This window comes from Thalassophryne amazonica, chromosome 21 (genome assembly GCF_902500255.1).
Source record: "Thalassophryne amazonica chromosome 21, fThaAma1.1, whole genome shotgun sequence".
NCBI lineage: Eukaryota > Metazoa > Chordata > Actinopteri > Batrachoidiformes > Batrachoididae > Thalassophryne > Thalassophryne amazonica.
In genome coordinates this window covers 26,492,209-26,516,879 of record NC_047123.1, presented here as the reverse complement: position 1 = coordinate 26,516,879, position 24,671 = coordinate 26,492,209, and the positions used below count along the sequence as shown (strand labels likewise).

General features: G+C 40.8%; 1 protein-coding gene across 3 annotated transcripts in view; it reads right to left on the bottom strand.

Annotated features, from left to right (window-relative positions):
* nbas (NBAS subunit of NRZ tethering complex) overlaps positions 1 to 24,671 on the bottom strand; it is a 309,279-nt gene that overhangs the window by 22,044 nt on the left and 262,564 nt on the right. For all 3 annotated transcript variants that reach the window (XM_034161663.1, XM_034161660.1, XM_034161661.1), the window contains exons 50-51: positions 13,578 to 13,717; positions 1,899 to 2,046 (exon numbers count right to left, since the gene is read on the bottom strand). In XM_034161663.1, coding sequence (XP_034017554.1) covers positions 1,899 to 2,046; positions 13,578 to 13,717 — 288 coding nt within the window. The remainder of the gene's footprint in view (positions 1 to 1,898; positions 2,047 to 13,577; positions 13,718 to 24,671) is intronic.

The following is a 24,671-nucleotide window of genomic DNA, read 5'->3' as shown; positions in this document are numbered from 1 at the left end:
TCATACTCTGGCGGTTTCATTCCAGCGGATTCAAATTAAGGCTGTTCAGAGGAGAGTAAAAGACCTCCTTCTCGCGCCTCCCACACTAATATTAGACAGCCTGGCAGACACTAGCCTATTCACACTGTACAGCATTAGCGCTAAACTAATATCACAGTCAGCTGGCGCTAGACATACAGAATGGCATTAAGCTTACAACCTCCGTGGCGCTCAGCGGGGCATGAATAGCATTAAAGGCTGTCAGCTATTAAAGAGCGGCGATCGCGCATTGCCAGAACCGCTGAGCTGATGCTAACGTGTTGCTCGGGGGTTAGCGCATTAACAGCTTCGGGCTTCTGTGCTCACATATGCAGCAAGGTGAGGAGCGCAAGCGTTTCATTCACCCAAATAAGGAACAGAAGGTTGGCCAGCGAGAAGCCACTGATGTTATTCTGCACATCACCTGCTGCTTTTTTTGTTAAATTATTTCTCACTCTTGTGGACGATCCTGGGCGTGCGGAACAGCTTTACTCCACTGCTATGTAATCAAGTCGGCAAATGACTCGTACATCCCTGCCACATTAACTACAGTATACAAAACAAAGCATTCTGGGCATCGGGTTTGTAGCTAAGAGAGAAAATAAGTGATCAAAAAGCACATGGTTTGTCTAAAGTCCCCAACATCACATGCAGCCCCCAACAAAACATTTAGGCACTAGAGGTGGGCGGATCAATCCTAATATCGATAATATCGATACCGAACGATCCTCATGTAAAACGATCGATACTCAAGCTTTTTTTCTCTCCCGCACGCACTGACTGCTGCGCACGCAGATTCATCAAAGTCTATTCTCTGTAAGAGCAGCGCTGCGCTGTGTCACACAACATGGAGCAGCGCACCCTTGTATTGTGGTTTGTCAGCCCTCTACCTCAGGAGATTTTGTTTTAAGTTGTGTTGAGTGATATTTTTTAAACAAAAATGTTGATTGTGATAATAAAGTATTTTGCTGTCATGTACAATGTTTGGCAAAATTCTATCCTAGGTCTTTTGGATCCTTTGGATCTATGAAGCTTAAATATGAAAAGGTATCGGTATCGATATCGGCGATACTGGGCCTGTATTTACTTGGTATCGGATCAGTACCAAAATTCCCGGTATCACCCACCTCTATTAGGCACCCTACATTCGGACAATGATGTACTGTTTGGGACCCCAGCCACCCTCAGGCTCCTCCCACCCACCTTGATGACTAATTTTAAATGTCCAATCATTAATACGACCAACAAAAATTAAATGTTCTTTTTTTCCTCCATTGTTGTTAAAAATCTCTAATAATAATAATAATAATAATAATAATAATTATTATTATTATTATTATTATTTCCATCAACAATGAATCAATGAAACACAAATTTAAAATATCCAAGTGTTCCTCGTTTCAACAAAAACTAAATGTGACTCATTTCTATTTCATGAAACAAACTTACCAACTATTAAGTGATATATTTAAAATGTTTAAATATTACAAGCCCCCCCCCCCAAACAAAAAAAGGGGGAGGAGCAGGAGCTCTGATCTGGATGATTACAGAGTCTGGGACATGTCCAATTTGATTCAGCTACAGAATATTGTGACTAAAATGGGATTATCGGTGAGGCTTGGTAAAACAATAACAATGTTGATCACAAATGATTAAATTCTACTTCATGTATGATTTCTCTTTGCTGATGCATATTCAGATTTATGACTACTCCATATATGACCAACGCGCATTTCCTCCTAGCAGCAAACATAAAACAGTGGGTGTCTAGATTGCAAAACTCAACGCAAATTAATTTACTAACTTGCAAGTAAGAAATAAAAAAAAAAACCCATTAATGAATAAACAAATCCACATTCAGGTTGATTATTTCCATTTACCCGTGCAGGAAGCTTGTGTTTCGTGTCATAGAGGGATCGGACCATGGTGACAAGCTGGTGACCCAGATCTATGTTGAGTTGTGACCCGCGGCAGCAGGTCAGTAACGCTGAGCTCAGCACGACCCACGGGTTTCGCTCTGACTCCGACCTGGAGATAGAAAGAAAGACACAGTCATGGCACAGTAAATGTATGTTAGTATTACATCTTCTCTAAATATTTTAAATAATTGCAACATAGCAAAATCTTACATTACAGGTTGTGCTACTGTAAGTATATCAGACATGCTGACATACTGTCAAAATGCTTTTGCAGACTTTTACCTCCGCAGCTTTCATTGCTGTTCGTCTGTCAGCAAAACAACTCAAAAGAACCTTCATAGATTTCACTAGAATTCAGTGGACAGGAAGGTTAAAGTCAATAAAAAGTTGACTCCATTTCGGTACAGATGTGAATCAAGTATTAGAGCTTGGATTCTGATTCCTTTAATCCTGGTACTACCTTTGATCTTTGATACCTTTGATCAGGATAAAAGGTAAGAACCTGCCACTTGATTCTGATTCATTTGATCTCAATATGGGATTGAAGCAAGACAGATAAACAGACAAAATACAACAAAATCACAACCTTCTCAGGAAGATTCCAACATGAAAGATACTCAGGATTAAAGATGTTTAATTCGGACCTAAAAGAAGAATCAAAGTTCAACAATCAGGTTTTAATTTTAAGGTCAGGATTAAAGATGAGTGATTGGGCATTAAAGATGAATAAACAGGGGACAAGGTCAGCAATAAGGTTAATATATCAGCATCAGCGATAAGTGATCACAATCAAAGTTCAACAATCAGGGTCAAAGCTCTGTGATCAGCAACAAAGGTTCAATAAGGATCCAAGGTCGGGCTCAAAGGTGAGCGACTGGAATTAGAGGTCAGGAATCAGGCTCAAAGATGAGTGATCAGGATCAAAGATCAATTAACAGGATCAAAGAAGGTTGGGAAGGATTACTTTCCCCCGACTTTTGACAAGTGGTGCGCCATCTTAGTGGGACTCGGCCGAGCAAGAACCACGACTGGAGGAGCTATGCAGAGTTGTTGTGCAACCTGTTACGGCGCAAAACCGCACCAAACTCAGGAGCTTAAGAACTGCCTTTGAGAATAGATCGAAGTCTCACAATAACAAAAAGAAAGCGATAAAAGGAAGCTGTGAACACAGACGTGAACAGAGTTCAGCTCCACCGTGGCGGATATTTGCGCTTCAAGCTTAACATATAATTAGCGACAGCTGAGTGAAACCTTCTATGTGTTAAAGTAGATGGTCACACATGGCGTCATTTAGCGTGTTTAAGGCAGCAGAAGCCAGCAACAATATTTATCGTGGTTTGTTTTCTTCTTACACATGAAGAAAAAAAAAAAGCCTTATCACAACAGGAAAACAGTGAGTCGTCCATTATTCTGTGACCATATCCAAAGCTGCTCCACGATAACACCAGATGGTAATCATGGGAGACGAGTACCACGCTACAACAGTAAAATATAAGTCAGCCGCAACAGCAGGGGACCATATTGGAATAAAAAGTACCCTAAATTTATTATGAATGAAACCAGCACATAAGAACACCGCCAAATAATTACACTCCAACCTCCTTCTCAATCGAAGACTGACATCAAATTTTAAAGATTTATTGAGCAGCTTCCAGATAAGATAATGAATTCAGGCATTTACAAGTGAGAGGACGAATGTGTGACCACAACATTCATACAGCAAATTACAAAATGCCTCCGTGCCAGTTATTTTCCTTCTCTCTTGTCGAAAACACAAGAGGACAGCCGCTAACGGTGACAAGCATCAGTCTGTTTATATCCATCTTTATGAGCTCTTTTCTCACCTTTGAAAATGCCCCCAAAGTACCCAATTAGTCTTCACAAAGTCTAGCAATTTGTGAATGACACTGAGGCAGTGGTGCCAGACCTACTCCAGAATCTTTATTAACACACATCACTCACTGGAGCGCAAAGGTATGAAATAAAGAAAGAAGCCAAGACAAGTTTACAATCTGTTAATTAGATCTCACTTGATCGTTGACTAGTCTACGTTTTCGTCTGATTATTTGCAAGATTACTGAGGCGTTTTGATATTATACTGCGAAATAAAGTTTAGTGGAAGCAATGGTTGTTATGACAACAAACACCCACTGTATTGGATCTGGGAGTTAATTATCACTTATCACTTTGGTCTGGTGTCGCCGCATTACGAATGGATGGATCAGTACGATACACAGGATTAATAACGATGCCAATCACAAAGCTGATATTCAACACTTTTCCCTCCCAAGAAGTCATTGTGAAAATATATACTGACGCTCTGCATCACTGCATCCACCACCACATTAAGGAACCACTGGAAACAACTGCAGCCCAACCAATATCGATGTTGTGGAGGGCGATACAAAACAGACAGGAGGGAGTAAAAAAAAAACTACAATACAGATACATCTGCCAATATATACATTAAAAATGGCAACGATTCTTAACATTTCATTATCAAAATGTGAGGACAAAGAAATGCATCTGAGGCTTTTACAATTTAAACATGAACTTTATTATAAATTATAAATAACTATAAATATAACCAACAACCAACCAGCATACGTCACACTGCTGCCACTCAGGTTGGCAGCTGCCTTGTCACAACGCTTAGCATTTACGCAAATAGACTTGTAATCAATTTTTGCCTCACCTCTCGGGTGACATAACAACCACTTGTCTCCTGTCCCAACAAAAAGCCCACTCTGATTGAAAATGGATGTCAGCTGATCAATTGTAGCTGATGTGACCAAGGAGTGATGGGGTCCCAGCCAGGCGTCACAATATTCTAAACAATATGTAGCAATAGATGTACAATTGCTGTACAAACTACGTACTGACACCATTTCCAACAGTCAAAGTGTTTTCTGCATTGTTTAGTTGGTAAAATAAGTATTCATATCAGCAAAAATAATGCAAATCAAGATGAGTTCGTGAAAGGCTTGTGAAATTACCGATCTTAACCTTGACTGAGCAATTCCAACACTCAGGCAAGGAATATTCCTAACAAGTTTGAAGAATATCTGCTCCACCATTTCAGTTATTTTGGACACAGACGGACATAAATGAGAGATAGCAATACTTGACATAGCTACAGCTGGGGCATAGGCGGAAAATAAATAAATAAATAAATAAATAAAGCAACACTAAGAGATTACTAGGTGGGATTCATCAATACTCTGATTATATGTGACAAATTAAAGGAAAAAACCTAAACAAATAGGTAAAGAAATACAGCAAATGTCCTCATCCATATGGTACCAGGGTCACCAAATGGTCTGATGATTAAGAAAATTTTCTTTACAGTTGCAAGAGCTTAACTCAACTGAACACCTATGGGACATTTTGGAAGGACATATCAGAGACCGCTCTTCATCACCATCATCAAAACACCAACTAAGTAAGTATAATTTGGAAGAATGGAGTTCCATCCCAACAGAAGAATTCTAGATACTTCCAGAATCAATGTCAAGGTGCATTGAATAGGTTCTTATGATGTGTGGAGGCCCAACACCTTAACAATCGCTTTATGTTAGTTCTTTCTTTTAATTTGTCAGTAGTCTGTATACTACAATCAGCAAGTGGAGGGGAAAAAAAATTGCAGGGATACAGATAGTGCAATTTTATCAGTAACACAAACAATATCAAGCTTATCTCGATACAAACGGCAGGTCTGTTTGATTCCCTACAACCTGCCATCCCTACAGGACCTCCAGGGCCCTGAGGCAAGCAAGAAAGATAGTGGCCGATACCCTCTCACCCAGGACACAAACTTTTTGTCACTCTCCCCTCTGGCAGACAGCTAAGGTCCATGAGGACTAAAACCTCAAGACACAAAAATGTTTGCCTATTTAACTATTTGACTCCTTTACTTCTTACAGAAGTATTTTTTTCCTTTTCTATTTATTGTTGTTTATGCACCAATAAGACCAGATCAAATTCCATGTATGTGAGAACTTCCTTGGCAAAAAATTTGATTCTGATTGTGGATAGAGATGCAGTTTGGAATGTATTTTTGGACAGATCATGGCCACATACTAAATGGTGTGTGTGAGTGAGTGAGTGAGTGAGTGAGTGAGTGAGTGAGTGAGTGAGAGAGAGAGAGAGAGAGAGAGGCGGGGGTCACTGTGCAGTGTCTAGTAAAAAACAGGCTGCTTCTACAAATGTTTCCCTTTATGTCTTATATTACAGTCTTTCTTTATGACATCATAGAGCCAATAGGAAGGAAAACTCCCAATGATACCGTCTTCCTCTTTCTGGTAGCAGAGATATTTGCACTCTCTGTGTCCTTTCAGTTATTTATATAATGTACGGGTGAAAATATATTATGGTGGTATTTAATCCAAGATGGAACATGATGAGTGTTCATTGATTAAAATTGTCTTCGCACAACGATTAGAAAAATACTACTGCAATGAGGGAATATGTTTTTTGTGTGTGTGTGTGTAGGGCAGAAAAAATGAGCACATATGCCATCACTGCTGAGGAGTTATATAATTACCACAACAAGCAGAATGTTAAATATTGAATGAATAGACATGAAAAATGAGGAGATCAGAGATGAGAAAAGGGAAAACAACATCTGATACGAGGGGAACAGATTGATGTAACACACTGATAAATCTGTACATACAAGCAGAGGCACAACATCAATTTTGAAATATTTATTAATGTGCAACGTCCCTGTTAAATAAACCAGTAAACAGATACAGAAAAATAAAGGTAGATGTCAGATTAGGTTGCTGTGTGTTAAAGCGTAGTGGGTGAATGAGTGACACATGGACGGAGACGCGGCTCTTCAACCGTGTGTCAGAATGTCTTGTTCTGATGTGGTGTTTCACCTTCACGTGGTGCACCTGTGGGGGCGCCGAGTCCATTTCTGCAGCTGGCACACTGCCACTCGTGCTACCAGGGGACCGGGAGTTAGGACCATGTGCAACCGAGGGTGTATGTGTGCGCTTGCCAAGTGTAACACAGCGTGCAGCGTGAGTCACAGCCAGCCTCGAATCATGCTTTGAATCATGACTCAGTTTGCACAGAGAAAATATTTGAGAATCTCCAAAACAACGCTTGTGCTCTTTCTGTAAGAAACTTTCAATACCAAATTTGCCCAATCGTTTCCGAGCCGTGTTGCGGAATGTTCGTCATCTTACAATCACGTTTTGAAATGGAGCTTCATGTTAAAATATTGTGCCGATATATGAGGACACAGCACACTTTATTTCTCATAAAGCTTTAAATTTCATCACGTCTAGCTGAGCGCTCCCACTGTCTCGCTCAGTTGCACTGATTCATGCGCTCTTCCAGTAGGCTGATATCAATTCTGACGAATGATTAATTTGTTAAAAAGCAATAAAGCTGTGTACCAAAGAGCCAATAAAGTGTGCAACAGACGTAGGATCCCAACAGCAGAGGTTCTCGGGATCGCCGCGATACTATATTGGAACTCAGTAAGTTGGTGGCAAACTACATCAGTCAACTTGATGGATGTGATGAAATGGTTACAACATACATTGCAAAAACTGTCCCTCTCAATCTAAGCCAGATAATCTGAAATCTAGCCAAATTGTCTTCTATTAAGCAAAAAAAATAAAATCTGCCAGTGGGATAAGAAAAAATTACTTGGTTACAATTCTCAAAACTAGTAACATGTCTTGGCACAGAATAATCAAAATGTGCCTTAAAACTGGACAGAATTCCTATTTTAAGATTAGCCTCTGTCTTAACCCTCTGCGGTCCGAGGGCATTTTTTTTTGGACAGTTCACTCACCTGGCATAAGTGTTTTATTATTGCTGTTAACAGCTCTCCCTGCATCCCGCAATCAAGTTTTATGTCTCTTTTCTTCAGGACAACCTGTGCTTTCAGAATATATATGTTTTTGTTTTGTTTTATAAGTGTAATAAAAGTTTACAATCAAAAATAGACAAGGAAACAATAAGCGAAAAATAATTTTCCACACACATTTATTCAAAACACACAGCAAATTATAATAAACAACTGTTTTGACACTTTGTAAAGGTAATTTGAGGTCTTGTGTGAAAGACTGTACAACAAAAAGGTTCAGACAATAAACACAAATGCACATTTTGAACAATATATACAAAATGGTCTATGCGTTTTGTTATTTTGATATGGTAAACAGTGCTTTACGCAGAGAAAGCAACAGAGTTATCCAGTAACATTCACATGCAAACTAGCGGAGCAATACTGATAGTTACACACTCTTTGTTTGAGCACGTGAGATTGTCGTCAGAGGCTCTCCGTGTGCTCCTGCTTTCACTGATCGCTGTGCGTAATGGTGCAGGGCACACTGAGTATGTACTAATAGGATGTACTAAATGGAGCACCCAGGGGGCTATTCAAATGGGCCAACTAGTAACATATCACTCCTGAAAACGATCGTTGGCTTTTCACGTGAGGTAAATCTGCCCTACGATTGGATTTTGGAAAACCATGTGACGGTGAACCAATTCCAATTGGACACGCACACTGCGCACGTCATCACACAGTTTCTATGAGGAGTACAAAGATGGCTGATGGCTGGCTCAAAAGTCTGAGAAGTTAACTTTTCTATCTCATATCATTCAAAAGTTATTTATAATTTAGTAAAGCTTGGTCTTAGCCGTCGTATACGACGGCGTCGGCCCCAGATGGTTAAAATAAGGAAAACAATCTTGTTGCTTTGCTTGGATGATTTGAAATCCATTGCCTTTCCTTGTTACGGGTTAAATACAGTTTGATATTAGCTGAAAAAACTTATCAAGAAAAAGTGAGATACCTTTTCCCAAATAAAGACATTTTTTCTCATGTAAAAAAATGCTTGACGAGATGATTTTTCTATTTAGACAAAAATTAAGTCAAAATTTCTTTAAGCAAGTTTTTTTTAAATGTTCTCAGATATCAATTTTTGCAGTGTATAGCAAATTTCTAACATTCCAAATCTAGCACTGTAACTAGTCTTATCTACTGATAGTTGAGGTATGCCACCAGTAGAATGGGCATATTGTTATTCATCTAAGCCTATACTGAACTTTGAGATATTTCTTAGATTCATGCACACAAGACAACAATGACAGAACAGGCAAACTTGTCTGACAGTATCCTCATATAATATTCACTTTGTGTGAGGTGGCTCTGTGGGATAGGAGTTGCTCTACCAATATATAAACCAGAGTTTGAGTCCAGGTTTGTGCATTGGGTTCCCTGTCTGTGTCCTTGAACAAGACACTTCATTTGCCTTCTGCACTCAGTTGCAATTGGGTACCAGCACTAGTACCCAACCGACAATGGACTGATGTTCTGTCCAGAGGGAGTCAGACTCTGTATCCAGAAATAAGCACGCGTCTGATGGGTCTCAGCACCTGTATAGAACCTACTTCGTCTTCTTTCTGAGAAGACAGGCTGTTTCATCAGAGTACCTAGGGAGGCGTTTCCAACGTGTTCGCACAATGCTTGAATGAACTCGCTGGAATGATGTATGCTGCTGCCTTCATTGTCTTAGCTTAGGGGCCGTTGATGAGATAGATCTTCCATCTCAAGCTCGCCCTAAGGAGGAAGTATCCTCAGATTTGCCACTATCCATGACAGGTAAACTGGGCCATGGTGCTGGTCAACCATCCTGAGGTCTTTGTAGAAATCCTCATCCCCAAAGTTACACTTAAATAGGCTAGCTGAGAGAAACCAGGGAAAAATTAAGATGGTACTTATGTATACTTAAACAGAACATCTCAAATAGAGACAGTTGTAGGTCAGGTTATTTTGAGTTTTGTGTCTCAAATTGTGAGTGTTGGGCGTAGCACAATGGCACTGCTGGAGCATAAATTGAACAGCAGGCTACACAGAATTCAGATCAGACCTGAATTTAAGGCTTTTGTGCTGCTTAAAGAGGCACATTATATCCTACTTAAAGCTTGCACGCCACAGCAAATTACACACAGGAAGAAAAAAAAAAACCCAATCCATAAGCATAAAACGAGTCTGTAGTCAGCAATATGTTTGGATTTGAATCAGAGACAGAACGGATCAGCGGGAAGTAAAAAGGAAGGATTAGCGCTGACTGTCCCAACAGTAATGGTTTAGATTGCGGCTTTTAAACCCACAAACTGACTGGAGTTTGAGTGAAATCCTGAGGTGAACATGAAGCGCTTGTGTTGTCAAACCCCCTAATCCCATCTACCCAATTACTTTTCTGATGAATCCCAATGTGCTTGAAAAGATATTCTCTTTACAAAGCCCAACTGACGTTTCTACTATCTAATGCAAATATACACACTTGCCAATCTTTCACACTTGCTGTTGGAACTTTCTGGGTTCCCAAACCAAGAAAATGTCAAATTTGCAGGACATTTCTGCTTTTACCTGCGCAATAATAAAAACTGCTTTTTGCTTTGCCCTTTCTTTCTAATTGTAAGCAATTAAATTCCTGTTTCTTGCGCAGCCGTGTGAGTTTATAGGCAGCACGTAACTGTTGACGAACTCCCCTTTGTTTTGATTAAGCTGGAAGGACGAACACCAGGCAGCAAAAGAGCGGGATTGTCTCAGCGGTCCTCAGAGTATTGCTCACTTTTAATCCTCAACGGGGGAGCAGCAGAAGGGCGATAAAGTCATTAAGCACTTATCGATAATACAGACGGCAACTCGCTGAGGCTCGTAACATCCAACATCCAACTCTAAAAGTTTAAATGGAATAGTTACACTTAGAGGAACAACATGAACACACTTTAAATTGTACTTTAAATTGTCAACATTGTCACACTCAAATTCTGCTAATAAACTATAAAAATATAACGTAATGCTAAAATACCCTTGGCCGTATGAGCATTGTGTGCTTTATAATTTGCAGTTGTTTAATTATTAAGATCCTATTGTCTTACGTACAACTTGTACATGTTCAATAAAGCCCCTCAATCAATCAATCAATCAATCATAAACAATGTTATAAACTCTGTGCATTTGCAGGTATTAATAATGCTGCTTTTACACATAACAACGACAGGTCACGAATGCCACGAAGTACACATTCTTGGCCGCTGATCACGAATGTGATGATTCGGGCCAGAGGCGTCAGGTGTCCTCAGGAACTGCTGCAACCTGTTACCACACGTTATGATTAATGGCACGTGTTGCTGGAGAATTATCAGGAACCATTACGCACTGTCAAGAATAGTGTTCCGCGTTGATGCGCGCTATTGCGCGTAACAGCGCATCGTTAAGTTCTGTCACGTTGTGAATTAGGTGAATTGTCTCCACACACACACCCATATTCATCCAACCGAATTCAGATCGCTCCAGTTTTTCAGAACTTTGTGACTGCATGCGAAGTTGGGCTCTGTGCCATGGAGTGGCGCAGAGAGGAGGAGGAGGACAGAGCCAGATGTGTGGCTTCATGCGGCTCTCGTCTCGCGCATTTTCCCAAACATCAGGCACAGGCAGCAGGTGGAACACCTGCAGGAGCGCACTGAAGAGCACTGAAATTAGTCTTTTAGCCGACTTGGTGTCAGCAATCAAACTGAATGGGGTGCAGCAGGGTTTAACTGTGCGCATGCTTCTTCCTCCGCCGGACTGGAGGAGGTGCAGAGATGTCGGGCATCACGTGAGTCTCCTCTCGCTCCTCTGGTTGCTCAGACTCATTCTCCCGCTCATCGGTTACAACAGCAGGTGGAACACCTGCAGGAGCATCCTGAGGAGCTTCAGCAGGAACTGTGAAACGACACTTGGAGCCGAGTTTAATTGTGCGCACGTGACAGAAAACTGATTCGTCGTGGCGCGCAGTGAAATGTGACGCCGCGTTACAAGTCGTGTCAAAACTTGACAGTTTCCGTATCACTTCATAATAACGCATGACAGTTTGGGCTCCAAGAACCATCACAGGAACCACTACGAACATTGTCATGTTCTATTAAGCATCACTACTCAAGACAGATCAATACGCTCAGTTGCGACCTCCACGACGTGAGACGAAATGAGGGTGGTGTGTGACATTCGTGGAAGATTTTTTGACAGGCAAAAACATGCTCCACAAATATCAAGAATATCATGCACCAACACGCACTATTAAGAAACCTATTCAGATGCGTTAAGTCCCATTAAGAATGTCAGGAATGTGTCATGAATGACAGAAAAATGACATTTGTAACGCGACTTGGTTATGTGTAAATGCACCTTAAAACAAATTTATCCCATAGCAAGTTAGCTTTGAGTTTGCTTTGAGTTAGCGGATGAAACGTCAGCTAAATGTCTTATACACTGCTCCAGAGGTGTTATTAGAGGTGTTGGCTTTTGCATAATACATGTATACGACAAAGAGGATATATTTATACACAAAGGAAACATGAGTTTCCACCTAGCTAGGACCCTGTGACGTCACCACGTTAACGTCCGCTAAATAGCTTGTAAATCCTTCCAGAGGTGTTATCAAGTTACAAAAACAGCGTTTTCAGTTTTAGAAGTGCTTATTTCTTGCTGGCTTTTGCATTATATATGACAAAGAGGATATATTAGTACACAAACGAAACAAGAGTTTCCACCTAGTTAGCAGTCTGTGACATCACCACAATAACGTCCACTAAATAGTTTGTAAATCCTTCCAGAGGTGTTATCAGGCTACAAAAACAGCATTTTCAGTTTTAGAAGTGCTTATTTCTGGCTGGCTTTTGCATACTATATGGAAAAGAGGATATATTTATACACAAACAAAAAGAAGTTTCCACCTAGCTAGCAGACTGTGACGTCACCACGTTAACGTCCACTAAATAGTTTGTAAATCCTTCCAGAGGTGTTATCGGGTTACAAAAACAGCATTTTCAGTTTTAGAAGTGCTTATTTCTTGCTGGCTTTTGCATAATATATGACAAAGAGGATATATTTATACACAAATGAAAGAGTTTCCACCTAGCTAGCAGTCTGTGATGTCACCACGTTAACACACGTTAAATAGTTTGTAAATCCTTCCAGAGGTGTTATCAGGTTACAAAAACAGCGTTTTCAGTTTTAGAAGTGCTAATTTCTTGCTGGCTTTTGCATAATATATGACAAAGAGGTTATATTTATACAAACAAAAACAGAGTTTCCACCTAGCTAGCAGTCTGTGACGTCACCACAATAACATCCTCTAAATAGTTTGTAAATGCTTCCAGAGGTGTTATCCAGGTTACAAAAACAGCGTTTTCAGTTTTAGAAATGTTTATTTCTTACTAGCTTTTATAAGATATATGAGAAACATGTATATAAACACACAAAATGAAGCGGGTTTGAAGAGACCAGCGACTTACGTCACGGTGTAGGTCTACTCTGATTGGCTGTCACCAGCGTCACTCAAACACAGTCCCTTCGGCTGCACCCTTGTTTTCACTCAGGGTCACCACAGCAAATCCAAGGTGGATCTGCATGTTGAATTGGCACAGGTTTTACGCTGGATGCCCTTCCTGACGCAACTCCACATTACATGGAGAAATGTGGCAGGGGTGGGATTTGAACCCGGAACCTTCTGCACTGAAACCAAGCGCATTAATCACTTGGCCACCACCCCTGACTGGCATTACTCAAACACAAAACTTGTATTTTTAAATAAAAATAAAGTATTTAAATGCTCATCTTACACATCTGGTTTCAGCATGGGCGGCCACGCTTGTAGGAGGAGCATGAGCGTCTGAAACTCCTCCCACGTCTGTGCAGCTTCCAGCAGATCCAGGAAGAGGGCATATCTTTTCTCCTCGCTCTCAACATCTTCCATCTGGACCTGAAGGCGGGGGGTGTAACAGGAAGATGAGAAAGAGAGATCAGATCAATATAAACATCCGCTGTGGTTTCTTGCATGACACCAAAGAATCAATTTTAAAAAGTGGTGTTGAACGTGAAGGTTGCATTTCAGTAAACAAAGAGGCTGCAGGTTAGAACATCCATCTGTTGCTTTACATGTGTAGTATTGTGGCTACAAATACAACCCCAAAAGCAGGGGTGACATGATTTGGCCCTGTGATAGGCTGTTGCCCAGTTACTGCTGGGATACATTCCAGCCCACTTTGCCCCTTAACAATAAGCAGGTTCCTAAAATGAATGAATGGTGCTGTACGGTAAATCTTGCTCAAGTACTCAAATATCAAAAACTGAGAGTCCATATTGGAAGGGGACCAGTGAGGGAAGCCACCAAGACGCCATTACAGCTCTAAAGAAGAATTATAGGCTTCTGTGGATGTGAGTGGAGAAACTGGAATGGTGCAACTTTTGCCTCTTGTAGGCTTGGGTTTCCTATGTGCCTTTTGGAAATCTGTTGCTGAAATTTTACTTTTTTTTTTTTTTTTTTTTAAGATAATCCTCCTCAACACTACTTACTGATGATGCAATAGAAAAAAGTTGCACTCGGCACAGTTTCTCCAACTACAACCACAGAAGCCTGTAACTCCTTCAGAGTGGTCTTAGTGTCTTGGTGGCTTCCCTCGCGAGTGTCCTTCCAGCACGATCACTCAATATTTCAGAACTGCCCACTTAACATAGCTTTAACTTACAGTACCACACTGTTTGTATTTCTTAATGATTGATGTAAAGGCATATTTAGTAACATTGAAATGTACATGTATCCATCCCCTGACTTGTTTCAAGAAAACTGGCTGTAAAAGCGATAATTTAATCCTTATACTTCAAATAAATTTCCTGTCTTCCAACTTTTTTGGAATGTGCTGCAGGCCTTAAATGCAGGAATGGATGTACGTGTATATTAGCAAATGATATGAAGGCAAACACACAACATCAAATATCTTTGGTTCATACTGTCTACAATGATACAGAAGTTAATTGATATTTTTAAATGTGAATTTTCTGTATCATACCAAATCTTTCTGATATAGGATTGGACAATCAACCAGGCAGACTGTTCCAACAGTGGACAGTGAACAGATCTGCACCGACTGCAGTTTCAACCTGTTTTCATAGCAAAACTCTGCACTGGACATTCGATCAGGTTTTCGGTGACCTATGGTGCAATTAGTTTTTGCTGCCACAAGACACCAATTTTCAAGCATTGCACCCGTCTGCACCTCATTTTTAGACCAAGATGGCAGTGGCGGAACAAATGTTTGCAATTATAGCGAGTACATACATGGTATGGATGCTGGGTATGAAAATAAACCTTGCACCAGGTGGATGATCGGACCCATAATGTCTACAGATAGACAGGTGAAACATAAAGCATTACAGAGAATTTTCTTTTCTTTTGTCCATTTGTTGAATTTGTACTTGGTCAGTGTATTAGTCGGGTCGGGATGTGCGTCGGCCGTTCAGAAGGGAATCTCATTAATCAGTTGGCTTGTCCACTTCCTTGTCACTCACACAAATCGAACAAAGGAGAACTTTCACTGATTTCAAATGAAGCGTGTTGTTAATGGTGATAGAAAAAAAAAAAGAAAACTTAATTAAAGATCGCAATAACGTTTGTAGCCAAGACACTCCTGCCAACACAAAGCCCAAAAGAACTGCACAGTCCAAACCCACACCGCCGAAGCCTTCAAACCGAAAGAAAGAGGGAGTTTGACAACACAAAGTGAAAAGGAAGGATGGAGAGTTAGTGTTGGGAAAAAAAATGAGAGGAGGGCAACCGAGGAGAGAGTGTAATTAATTTTCTTCTCAAAGGTTGGCTTCGAGTGTGATTTAACAGTTCAGAGAGCGGATGATTTCGGCGGGGCAAACTCCGACCTGCCAAAGCGCGGCTACGGCGAAGACAGTAAAACATACATCATCCTCAGCCAGACTCATAAAACACTGCCGCAGCCTCAGCGCCGAGCTTAGATTTATATCACCGGGGATGAGTGTTAATCCTTGCGGTACTGTATAAGGCTACATGGCTGAACTCATTCGAAATTAAACTATTTAACAGAAAAGACATTTGGTGTGATTAAATCTGTAAATGCCCAACTCTTCCACCGTTCTTTTCACACATGCCACTTTGTGTTTTTTTTAATGAGGTTATGCTAAAAGTGCATAGATGATAAGGTGTAGTAACACTAATGTTCAACTCCCAAGAACTGGGGAGTCAGACTCATTAAGAATAATTTAAGGATGAGAATTTTCAGGGAGTAAAACAGCTTTCCTTTGGGAGGATTCATTTTCGTCTCGTTGGAGGAAACCGTCTGCTTAATGTTGCTAGGGAGGTGTTGTGTTGGAAGCAAAACAAAACTGCATTAGAATGCAAGAAACACTACCAACATAATACCCATCAATAATACAATCCTGTCTTCAAATCTATGATAAAACATTGTCACAAGGATCTATTTTCTAGTGTGATTAGATTGCAAGGATTGGGCAGTGTTGACTGAAAATCAGACGTGTATAAATATAAAAATTAATATGTATATGTCACGGACATGACGAGCGAAGCTCTTCAGCATCTCACCATGTCATTTAGGTCCTTCAGACTTTTTAAGTAAATGCTTCGGTGGAGCATGAGCATGGCCAAAACCTCCCAGACCCCCCACCTTTTTAAGCATTTTTCTTTTTTTGCCTACAATATGGCCAAATTATCATATTGCAATATTGTCATATCAATATGATATAAGATATGACTATGATTTCACACAAAGTGCAACAGCAGCAAAAATTAAACATTCTTAAACACACTCATTTTGCACTCATCATAAGCTTAGAATACAGTACCCTCCAAAAGTTTTGGAACACTTCGTATTTCACAGATATTAGGTTAGAAAGATTAAAAAAGAAAATAAGATTACAGAATCAAACCTTCACTGCACCTTGTGATAAAATCACTACGATAACTAGTCCAAGATGGCGGCCGCATTTCTTGCGCCACAGCAACCAATGCGGCATCTACTCCTCTTTATAATGTCTATGTTCGTCTACCGTCAGCCTTGTGATAGAATCACTACGATGACTAGTCCAAGATGGCGTCCACATTTCTTGCACCACAGCAACCAATGCAGCGTCTACTCTTTATAATGTCTATGGTCGTCTACCGTCAGCTTTGTGATAGAATCACTACGATGACTGGTCCAATATGGCGGCCATATTTCTTGCGCCTCAGCAACCAATGCGGGGTCTACTCTTTATAATGTCTATGTTCGTCTACCATCGGCCTTGTGATAGAATCACTACGATGACTAGTCTAAGATGGCGGCCGCATTTCTTGCGCCACAGCAACCAATGCGGCATCTACTCTTCTTTATAATGTCTATGTTCACCTACCATCAGCTTTGTGACAGAATCACTACGATGACGAGTCCAAGATGGCGGCCACATTTCGTGCGCCACAGTAACCAATGTGGCATCTACTCCTCTTTATAATGTCTATGTTCGTCTACCGTCGGCCTTGTGATAGAATCACTACGATGACTGGTCCAAGATGGCGGCCGTATTTCTTGCGCCTCAGCAACCAATGTGGTGTCTACTCCTCTTTATAATGTCTATGTTCGTCTACCGTCGGCCTTGTGATAGAATCACTACGATGACTGGTCCAAGACGGCTGTCATATTTCTTGCGCCACAGCAACCATTGTGGTGTCTACTCTTCTTTATAATGTCTATGTTCGTCTACTGTCGGTTTGCAGCGTTTTACGGCTTGTTACGACAACAGTTTGTGGCTTTTTCCCCACTGCGGAGATTTTTTTGTGCCATTTCCAGTTTGTCCATTTGCTTACCGTCGGTTTATGGCTTTTTTACGACAATGATTTGTGGCTTTATCCCTACTGCAGAGATTTTTTTGTGCCATTTCAGGTTTGTGCCTTGGTCTACCATAGAGCGAGCCTCGCACCGCTGCACGGCGCTCTGCTCGTATTATTACTAAAATCACATTACAACCATCTTACCGAAAACAAATCAGGGGATGGATACATGAACATTTCCAAGTCAATGCATATGTCTTGGACATCATTTACACATCACTCATGAGGAAATACAAATACTACGATGGTGTGCAGAAAATCTGTCTGAGGTTGGAAGTTCTTGTGAGGGAATCATCCCAATAAATAATTCCAATTCACCCATGACAAATCAGAAAGGAGTTAAAGAAGTTATCCCATCTAAACCAAAATCTTGGACTCAGTGGTCTCGGCCTTGAGATGGACGTTGCTCCATTACGTACTTTCATGCTTGTAACTCTGTAATCTGTTAGAAAGGCCTAAGCAGTGGGTCACTCCTCTGAGTCTGGTCTGCTTGAGGTTTCTTCCTCAAAAAACACCAGAGGGAGTTTTTCCTTTATTTGGTCCATCCAATCCATGTTCCCCTCTATCATGATGCTATGACAACCATTGCTGGCTTTGGCACATGTTCATTTTGTGAAGATCTGTGAGCAAGTTCACAAAATGATATACCTCCTCAAGCCCCGCCCCTGCCCCCACTAACACCTTATGGGGTGAAACAAAAACATTTCCATTTATTCTACATTTGTAAAACCTGCAATATAACCAGCTTCTCTGATGAACCTTCTCTCATGTTGGTTTGATGGCATTTGCAGCACTAAACCTCTGATTTATGCATAGTGCACGTGATAAATAACTGGCAGCAGCATGTTTAGTGCTGTAATTAAACACCTTATGATGGAGCAATGAGTGAGTAATGCTGAAGCTCAGGACCCTTTGAAAATGGAGGTCACTTGGGAAACAGAAATGGAATCTTAACTACTGGTGAAAAGCCCTCACTTCTGTCGAAAGCACTCAAATCCTTCACTGCATGCACATGCAATGTGTGCAAATCGGTCATCATTGAAAGTGCCTGACGTTTATTGAGGCGTTTTGCAAAGTTATACAACCGAATAAAGCCCAGTTGTCATGTTTGGAAATTCGCGCCGTTTGGAATTACTGATAATTCCGATTACAGCCGACTTCAAAACGAAAATATGCACATGCTCCATTTCACATACGACTTATTTGCCAATAACGGCTCAAGACGCGGACATTGGTGTACACCCGCAAATCAAATCAGTGCCGATTTACTCCGCACTGTGGTGACTTCATCTTCTTAACGGAGAATGATGGTAATTAATTAGGTGTCGTAATTAAACTCAACATTCCGTCTGTACTGCAAACAGAGTGAAGTTTTATCTAATTTACTTTAATGAACATTTATCAGGCGAATTAGACCGGACACCTGTTCAATCGGTCAACGAATCTAAGCGCATTTTTAACATATTAATCGTGTATCGATTCAATCATTGTTTATTCCTTCAGCAATGACTTGATGCCTGTTGCTACTCACTAATTAATTACATCTGAGGTGACAGCAAACATCTGGAGAAATTGTGTGTGTGTGAGGGGAGGGAGTGTGTGTTACAGATTCCATTAAAATTATTAATATAGGACCACATCATAAGATACGTCACCTCAAAAAACACACATACATCAATTCAGCCAGATATGAATCTGACACCACGGCTTTTTAAAAATCTATTTAGAATTCATATAATACTTAAAAGAGAAGATCTGAATAGGATTATTGATCCAGGTATTGATATGATATAATGGTAGAACTGGGAGTTCTTAACTAGAAATGTCCGCGATCATCAGAAACAAAGGTTAAAATGAGCAACCAGAAATGAAGGTGAACAACCAGGAACAAAAGTCAGCAATCAGGATCTGAGAAAGTTCGAGAAGACTTCAAGGAATATTCCATTAACAATAAATGATACAGAGATAAGAGGAAACATCAACAGAGACAAAACGCGAGGACTCTTGGATGTCTGTGGGGTTATGCACTTTGTGAGTGGCCTTCAGATTTAATGTTGGTGTTTTTTTTATGGTTTGTTTCATTTCTGTTTTAAGATGTGGCTTTCTGATATTTTTTATTTTATTTTTTGGCAGGTGGAGGGGATATTGTTTTAATGGTTCTTCGTACTGTATTTTGTGCTATTAATTTTATCGCAAAGATGTAACGATGTATTTCAAAGTGCTACGAAGTTTTTTCCAAGCCTTAGAAATGAAAATAATCAACTTGTAAACATTAAAACTGCATAAACGTTTCATTCTGTTCTATGAGAGAAATTAAATAACACGAGCACTTCACTTTTTACACTGTAAACCCAAATGTTCAAATTAATTAAAAAGATTAAGTAGTGTAAACTCAAAGTTTTAAGAAAACGTTCTACTTACTTAAATATTTCAAGTTTGTGTAACATGGTCTTGCTTTTTGAGTAAATTAAACTCAGAATTTTTATTGACTTGAACTGATTGCATACGAAGTAAACAAAATGTCAAAGTATAACTTAAGTAGAATTTTAAATAATTAACTAATTATGTATAAAAATATTTGAGTTGACTTAATGAAGACTTTAGCAGGGGTGGTGGCCACATGGTTAGTGTGCTTGGTTTTGGGGGAGAAGGTTCCTTGTTCAAACCCCATCCCTGTCACATTTTTCCATGTAATGTGGAGTTGTGTCAGGAGGTGCATCTGGCGTCAAACTTGTGCCAAATTAACATGCAGATCCACCTCAAATCTGCTGTGGCGACCCCGAGTGAAAAACAAAGGTACTTACTTTAACTTAATGAACACTTTAATTTAACTGTAATCATGAGATACAAATAGCATATAATAGAAATCTTTAAGTTCTGGGAACAACTGACTTTTAAGTTTGTGAACACAAAAATTTTGTGGCAATTGTTTACCTCAATATTTTTGAGTTCTGCCAACTTGCTTGGGTTTACAGTGTAGATGGTCCATTAATACAATTAAATGCACATCAAGCCATATTATCTCAGATATTTGAAATAAAATGCTCAGAAAGGACAAACACGGTCGGGTCCACAACAGCTAGTGGCCATTGATGGTGCATGGCTGTCCTGACCTGGCACACACTAGCTGTCGCTCAAACCAAATATTAATTCAAAACTTTATAGCTTAAAATAGTAGCTTAATCTAATTAATTTTATATAAAGAAATCACCCCATGTACAGTCAAGAATGTGCTGCTGATTTCTGATATAAATTTGGGCATTTTAACATAGGGGATATGTGGAGCCACAAGTGGCCATTCAAGGAACTGCAGGTTTTACTTCTGCACTGGCTTCGTTTCTCAGCACGGGAGCTTGCTGCTTGATTTTCACCCTCAGAGTTGTACATTTTGTGAACTACGCTGATGCCTTACCACACTGACATTAGGGCAACAAATTTGCGAGTAATACAGCAGAACTAAAAGTCATCAGAGATTATTTTCACACCTAATAAAATTTAAAGTACAGTCAGACACTCAGTCTGTACTGATTAAAAACTGCAATGCAGTCAAGACGTGCAATCAGAATATGAGAGAGAGATGGAGAGTGCTTTGGGGAAAACCATCGGAAGGGCAGAGAAATTTGTCAGAAGACACAAGGGTGTAAAAACCCAAACACAGTTCAGAAGAGGTACAAAAGGCTGCAGCGGACAAATCCAGACATATTTTCTTCCCACAAAGTGGAACTGTACGCGGCTGTAAGTGAGAATGCCACAGAATGCGAGAAAGCCACAAAGCCGCCACAGATGAAAGTAGACTCATTCATTCCTCCTGGGAGTTACTGGCATGAGACTTCTTTTGCTCCATTTACGACAAACACACACACACACACACACACACACACACACACACACACACACACACACACACACACACACACACACACACACACACACACAAAAACATAATAAATACCACACAGACAGACGCGCCCAGTCAAAAACAATCAGCAGAATGCCGCTGCAGTGGTGCGTCAATAAACCCCTGTAAAATGAGTTCCTCTATGTGTCTCCATCTCTCCTAAAGGAACACATACTCGCAAGATAAATATTCCAACATCAGAGCAACGCGCTGTAATGTTTCAAATTAATGTTCTCCACACGCAGGCGACACTTGAAGGTAACGCTGTCGATCATTCCAGGTAAGGGCGAAAGAAAAACAGCCCGTTCGGCACCAACGTGTCAGGATTAGTAAGGGGCGTCAAATGCTTCGAGCCCATCAGCGGCACTAATATTCACTTATTTTTAATTCTGACGACAGTGAGGATGTGGATCTACAGGCCGTATGGAGCTCGAGTTCTGGCTGACATTTCTGAAGTTCTTTTAGACTTTGTGGCAGGCAAATCTAAAGCACCTTGATCCTGACCTCGGGTGAATACACAGCAGAAAAATGCCACTGTATGGAAACAGACGGTGCACCACTGCACTGCTTTAGATCTTTTGCCATTTCCACAGAATTTAAAACGCTTTCTGTTCACTGAATTTCTCACTCCGAGAAAACTGCTGCAAAACAAAATAATGTGAGCATTTTTGTTACAATGTAGCACCTCCCAATTAAGGGTACTATAAATGATTTCCTACACTAGATGTCACACTTGCGTCAGCACCTCATCTGCATCAAACAGGAAGAACGTCAAGTGGAACTATTTCAGTTGACTAACAGCACTCCACCAACATGGCCTCTGAACATGGCTCCTTGGAGGAACATCTGGAAAAATCAGGTGAATACTGCCGTCAAGTGGAATAAATGTGCATGCGCGGGGCTTGCACAGTAAATGTGCACACGCGGGGCTTGCACACTAAATGTGCACGCGCGGGATTTGCACACTAAATGTGAACGCGCGGGATTTGCACACTAAATGTGAACGCGCGGGACTTGTACACTAAATGTGCATGCGCTGGACTTGCACACTAAATGTGCATGCGCTGGACTTGCACACTAAATGTGCATGCGCAGGACTTGCACACTAAATGTGCATGCGCAGGACTTGCACACTAAAGGTGCATGCGCTGGACTTGCACACTAAATGTGCAAGCATCTTCTGTCCATGCGCCAAGGTGATCTGCATCCTGAGTGACGGCAACACTGTAAAGTAAAAACACATTATGCTCTAAAACTGGGATCAACATGTCAATCAGTTTGGATAAACTGACCTGCTTGATAATGAGACGAAAGGGAATGAGAACCTTCCTCCAGCAATGATTAAGCACTGAAGAATACAGTTTCAGTGTGTGAGGGACGTTCAAAGCAAATAAAAAGAATTTGGTGTTTCGCAGTTATGAATCTCGAGCCATCTGGTGGTCTGTGATTCATGCGAGAGGTCAGTTTCAGGAGAGTTCCAGTGTCAAGAGGTCAGCACTCACAGTGTAAACACATCACGTGAAGTATGGACAATAAGACAACATGGGGGCACAGCAGAAGTCCATCACAGGTGCTACACGTCCTCGAGATAACCCTCTCAACTTGGGAGAGCGTATAATCATAATTTCCCATTAACTCGCTAAATTAACGCCATCCACATCCTCGCTTTGCCATTGTTTACATGTGCTGTGAGACAGCAGAACTCTGCTGGCACCGCGGTGCATTCTGGGAAGCGCAGGCAGCCGCCAGGGGGATTATGGGAAATGCTGAAACACCGAATGTCTTGTTTGTTAAAGGTGCATTTACACATAGGCAAGATGCATTTCGGATGTCATATTTGCATCATTCTTGACACATTCCTGACAATATTTAACGTGACTTAATGCATCTGAATAGGTTTCTTAATAGTGCGTGTTGGTGCGTGATATTTGTGATTTTCGTGGAGCATGTTTTTGGCTGTCAAAAAAATCTTCCATGAATGTCACGCACCACCCTCATTTCGTCTCATGTCATGGAGGTCGCAACTGAGCGTGTTGATCTGTCTTGATTAGTGGTGATCCTTAATAGAGCGTGACAGCGTTCTTCTCTGACACGCGCACAGTTAAACCCTGCTTTTCCGAATTCAGTTTCATTGCTGCAGTATGCTGAAGAAGGACAGTGATGCCAAGTCGACTAAAAGTCTCGTTCCAAAGCTCCTCAGCACGCTGTGCCTGATGTTTGGGAAAACGAGTGAGACGAGAGCCGCGTGAAGCCACACATTTGGCTCTCTCCATCTCCTCCTCCTCTCTGCGCCACTCCATGGCACAGAGCCCAACTAAGCATGCAATCACAAAGTTCTGCTGTTGATTTTGAGTAGCAAACTGGAGCGATCAGAATTGTTCAGCAACTGACGGTTGGATGAAAATGGGTGTGTGTGGAGACAATTCACCTCATTCATAACGTGACAGAACTTAACGATGTGCAACAGCGCCCAACAACGCAGAACATTATTCTTGACCATGCGTAATGGTTCCTGATAATTCTCCAGCAACACATGCCATTAAGCATAATGCGTGGTAACAGGTTGCAACAGTCCCTGAGGACACCTGACGCCTCTGCCCCAAATCATCATATTTGTGATCAACGGCCAAGAATGCATTCATGACGTGCCGTCGTTATGTGTAAACGCAACATAAGAGAACAGTTTCCAAGGGAGTAATCTGATTTCATGTAACGAAAGTGAGAGAATTCATAAGTCCTACACTGAGTGTTCGAACAATGAATAAAATAAATAAATGAACATAAAAGAGATATTCATGGTCTTGCGTCAGCTTCTGAAGGGGCAGTGATGGCCCAGATTTAAACACTACTTTTAAGTGATCTCAAAGGACACTTGGTCTTTGCCGTATAGAAATCCAACTGTCAGTGCTTCAAATTCACTGCAGGTGGTGGGGCAGACTACGCAATATGCAAAATGTTGGTGAATCATTGTAAGTCTCAACACAATTGGCAAAGTTGTAGTCTTTGTGTGGTGTTTGAAGCAATACATTCACGGTCTTGTGAAGGCACATCAAGAAACTAGCATGTGTGGCTTTCTGACTACTGGGCCTTTTCAATACCACAAATGCTCTACACTGGACTTCAGACCAG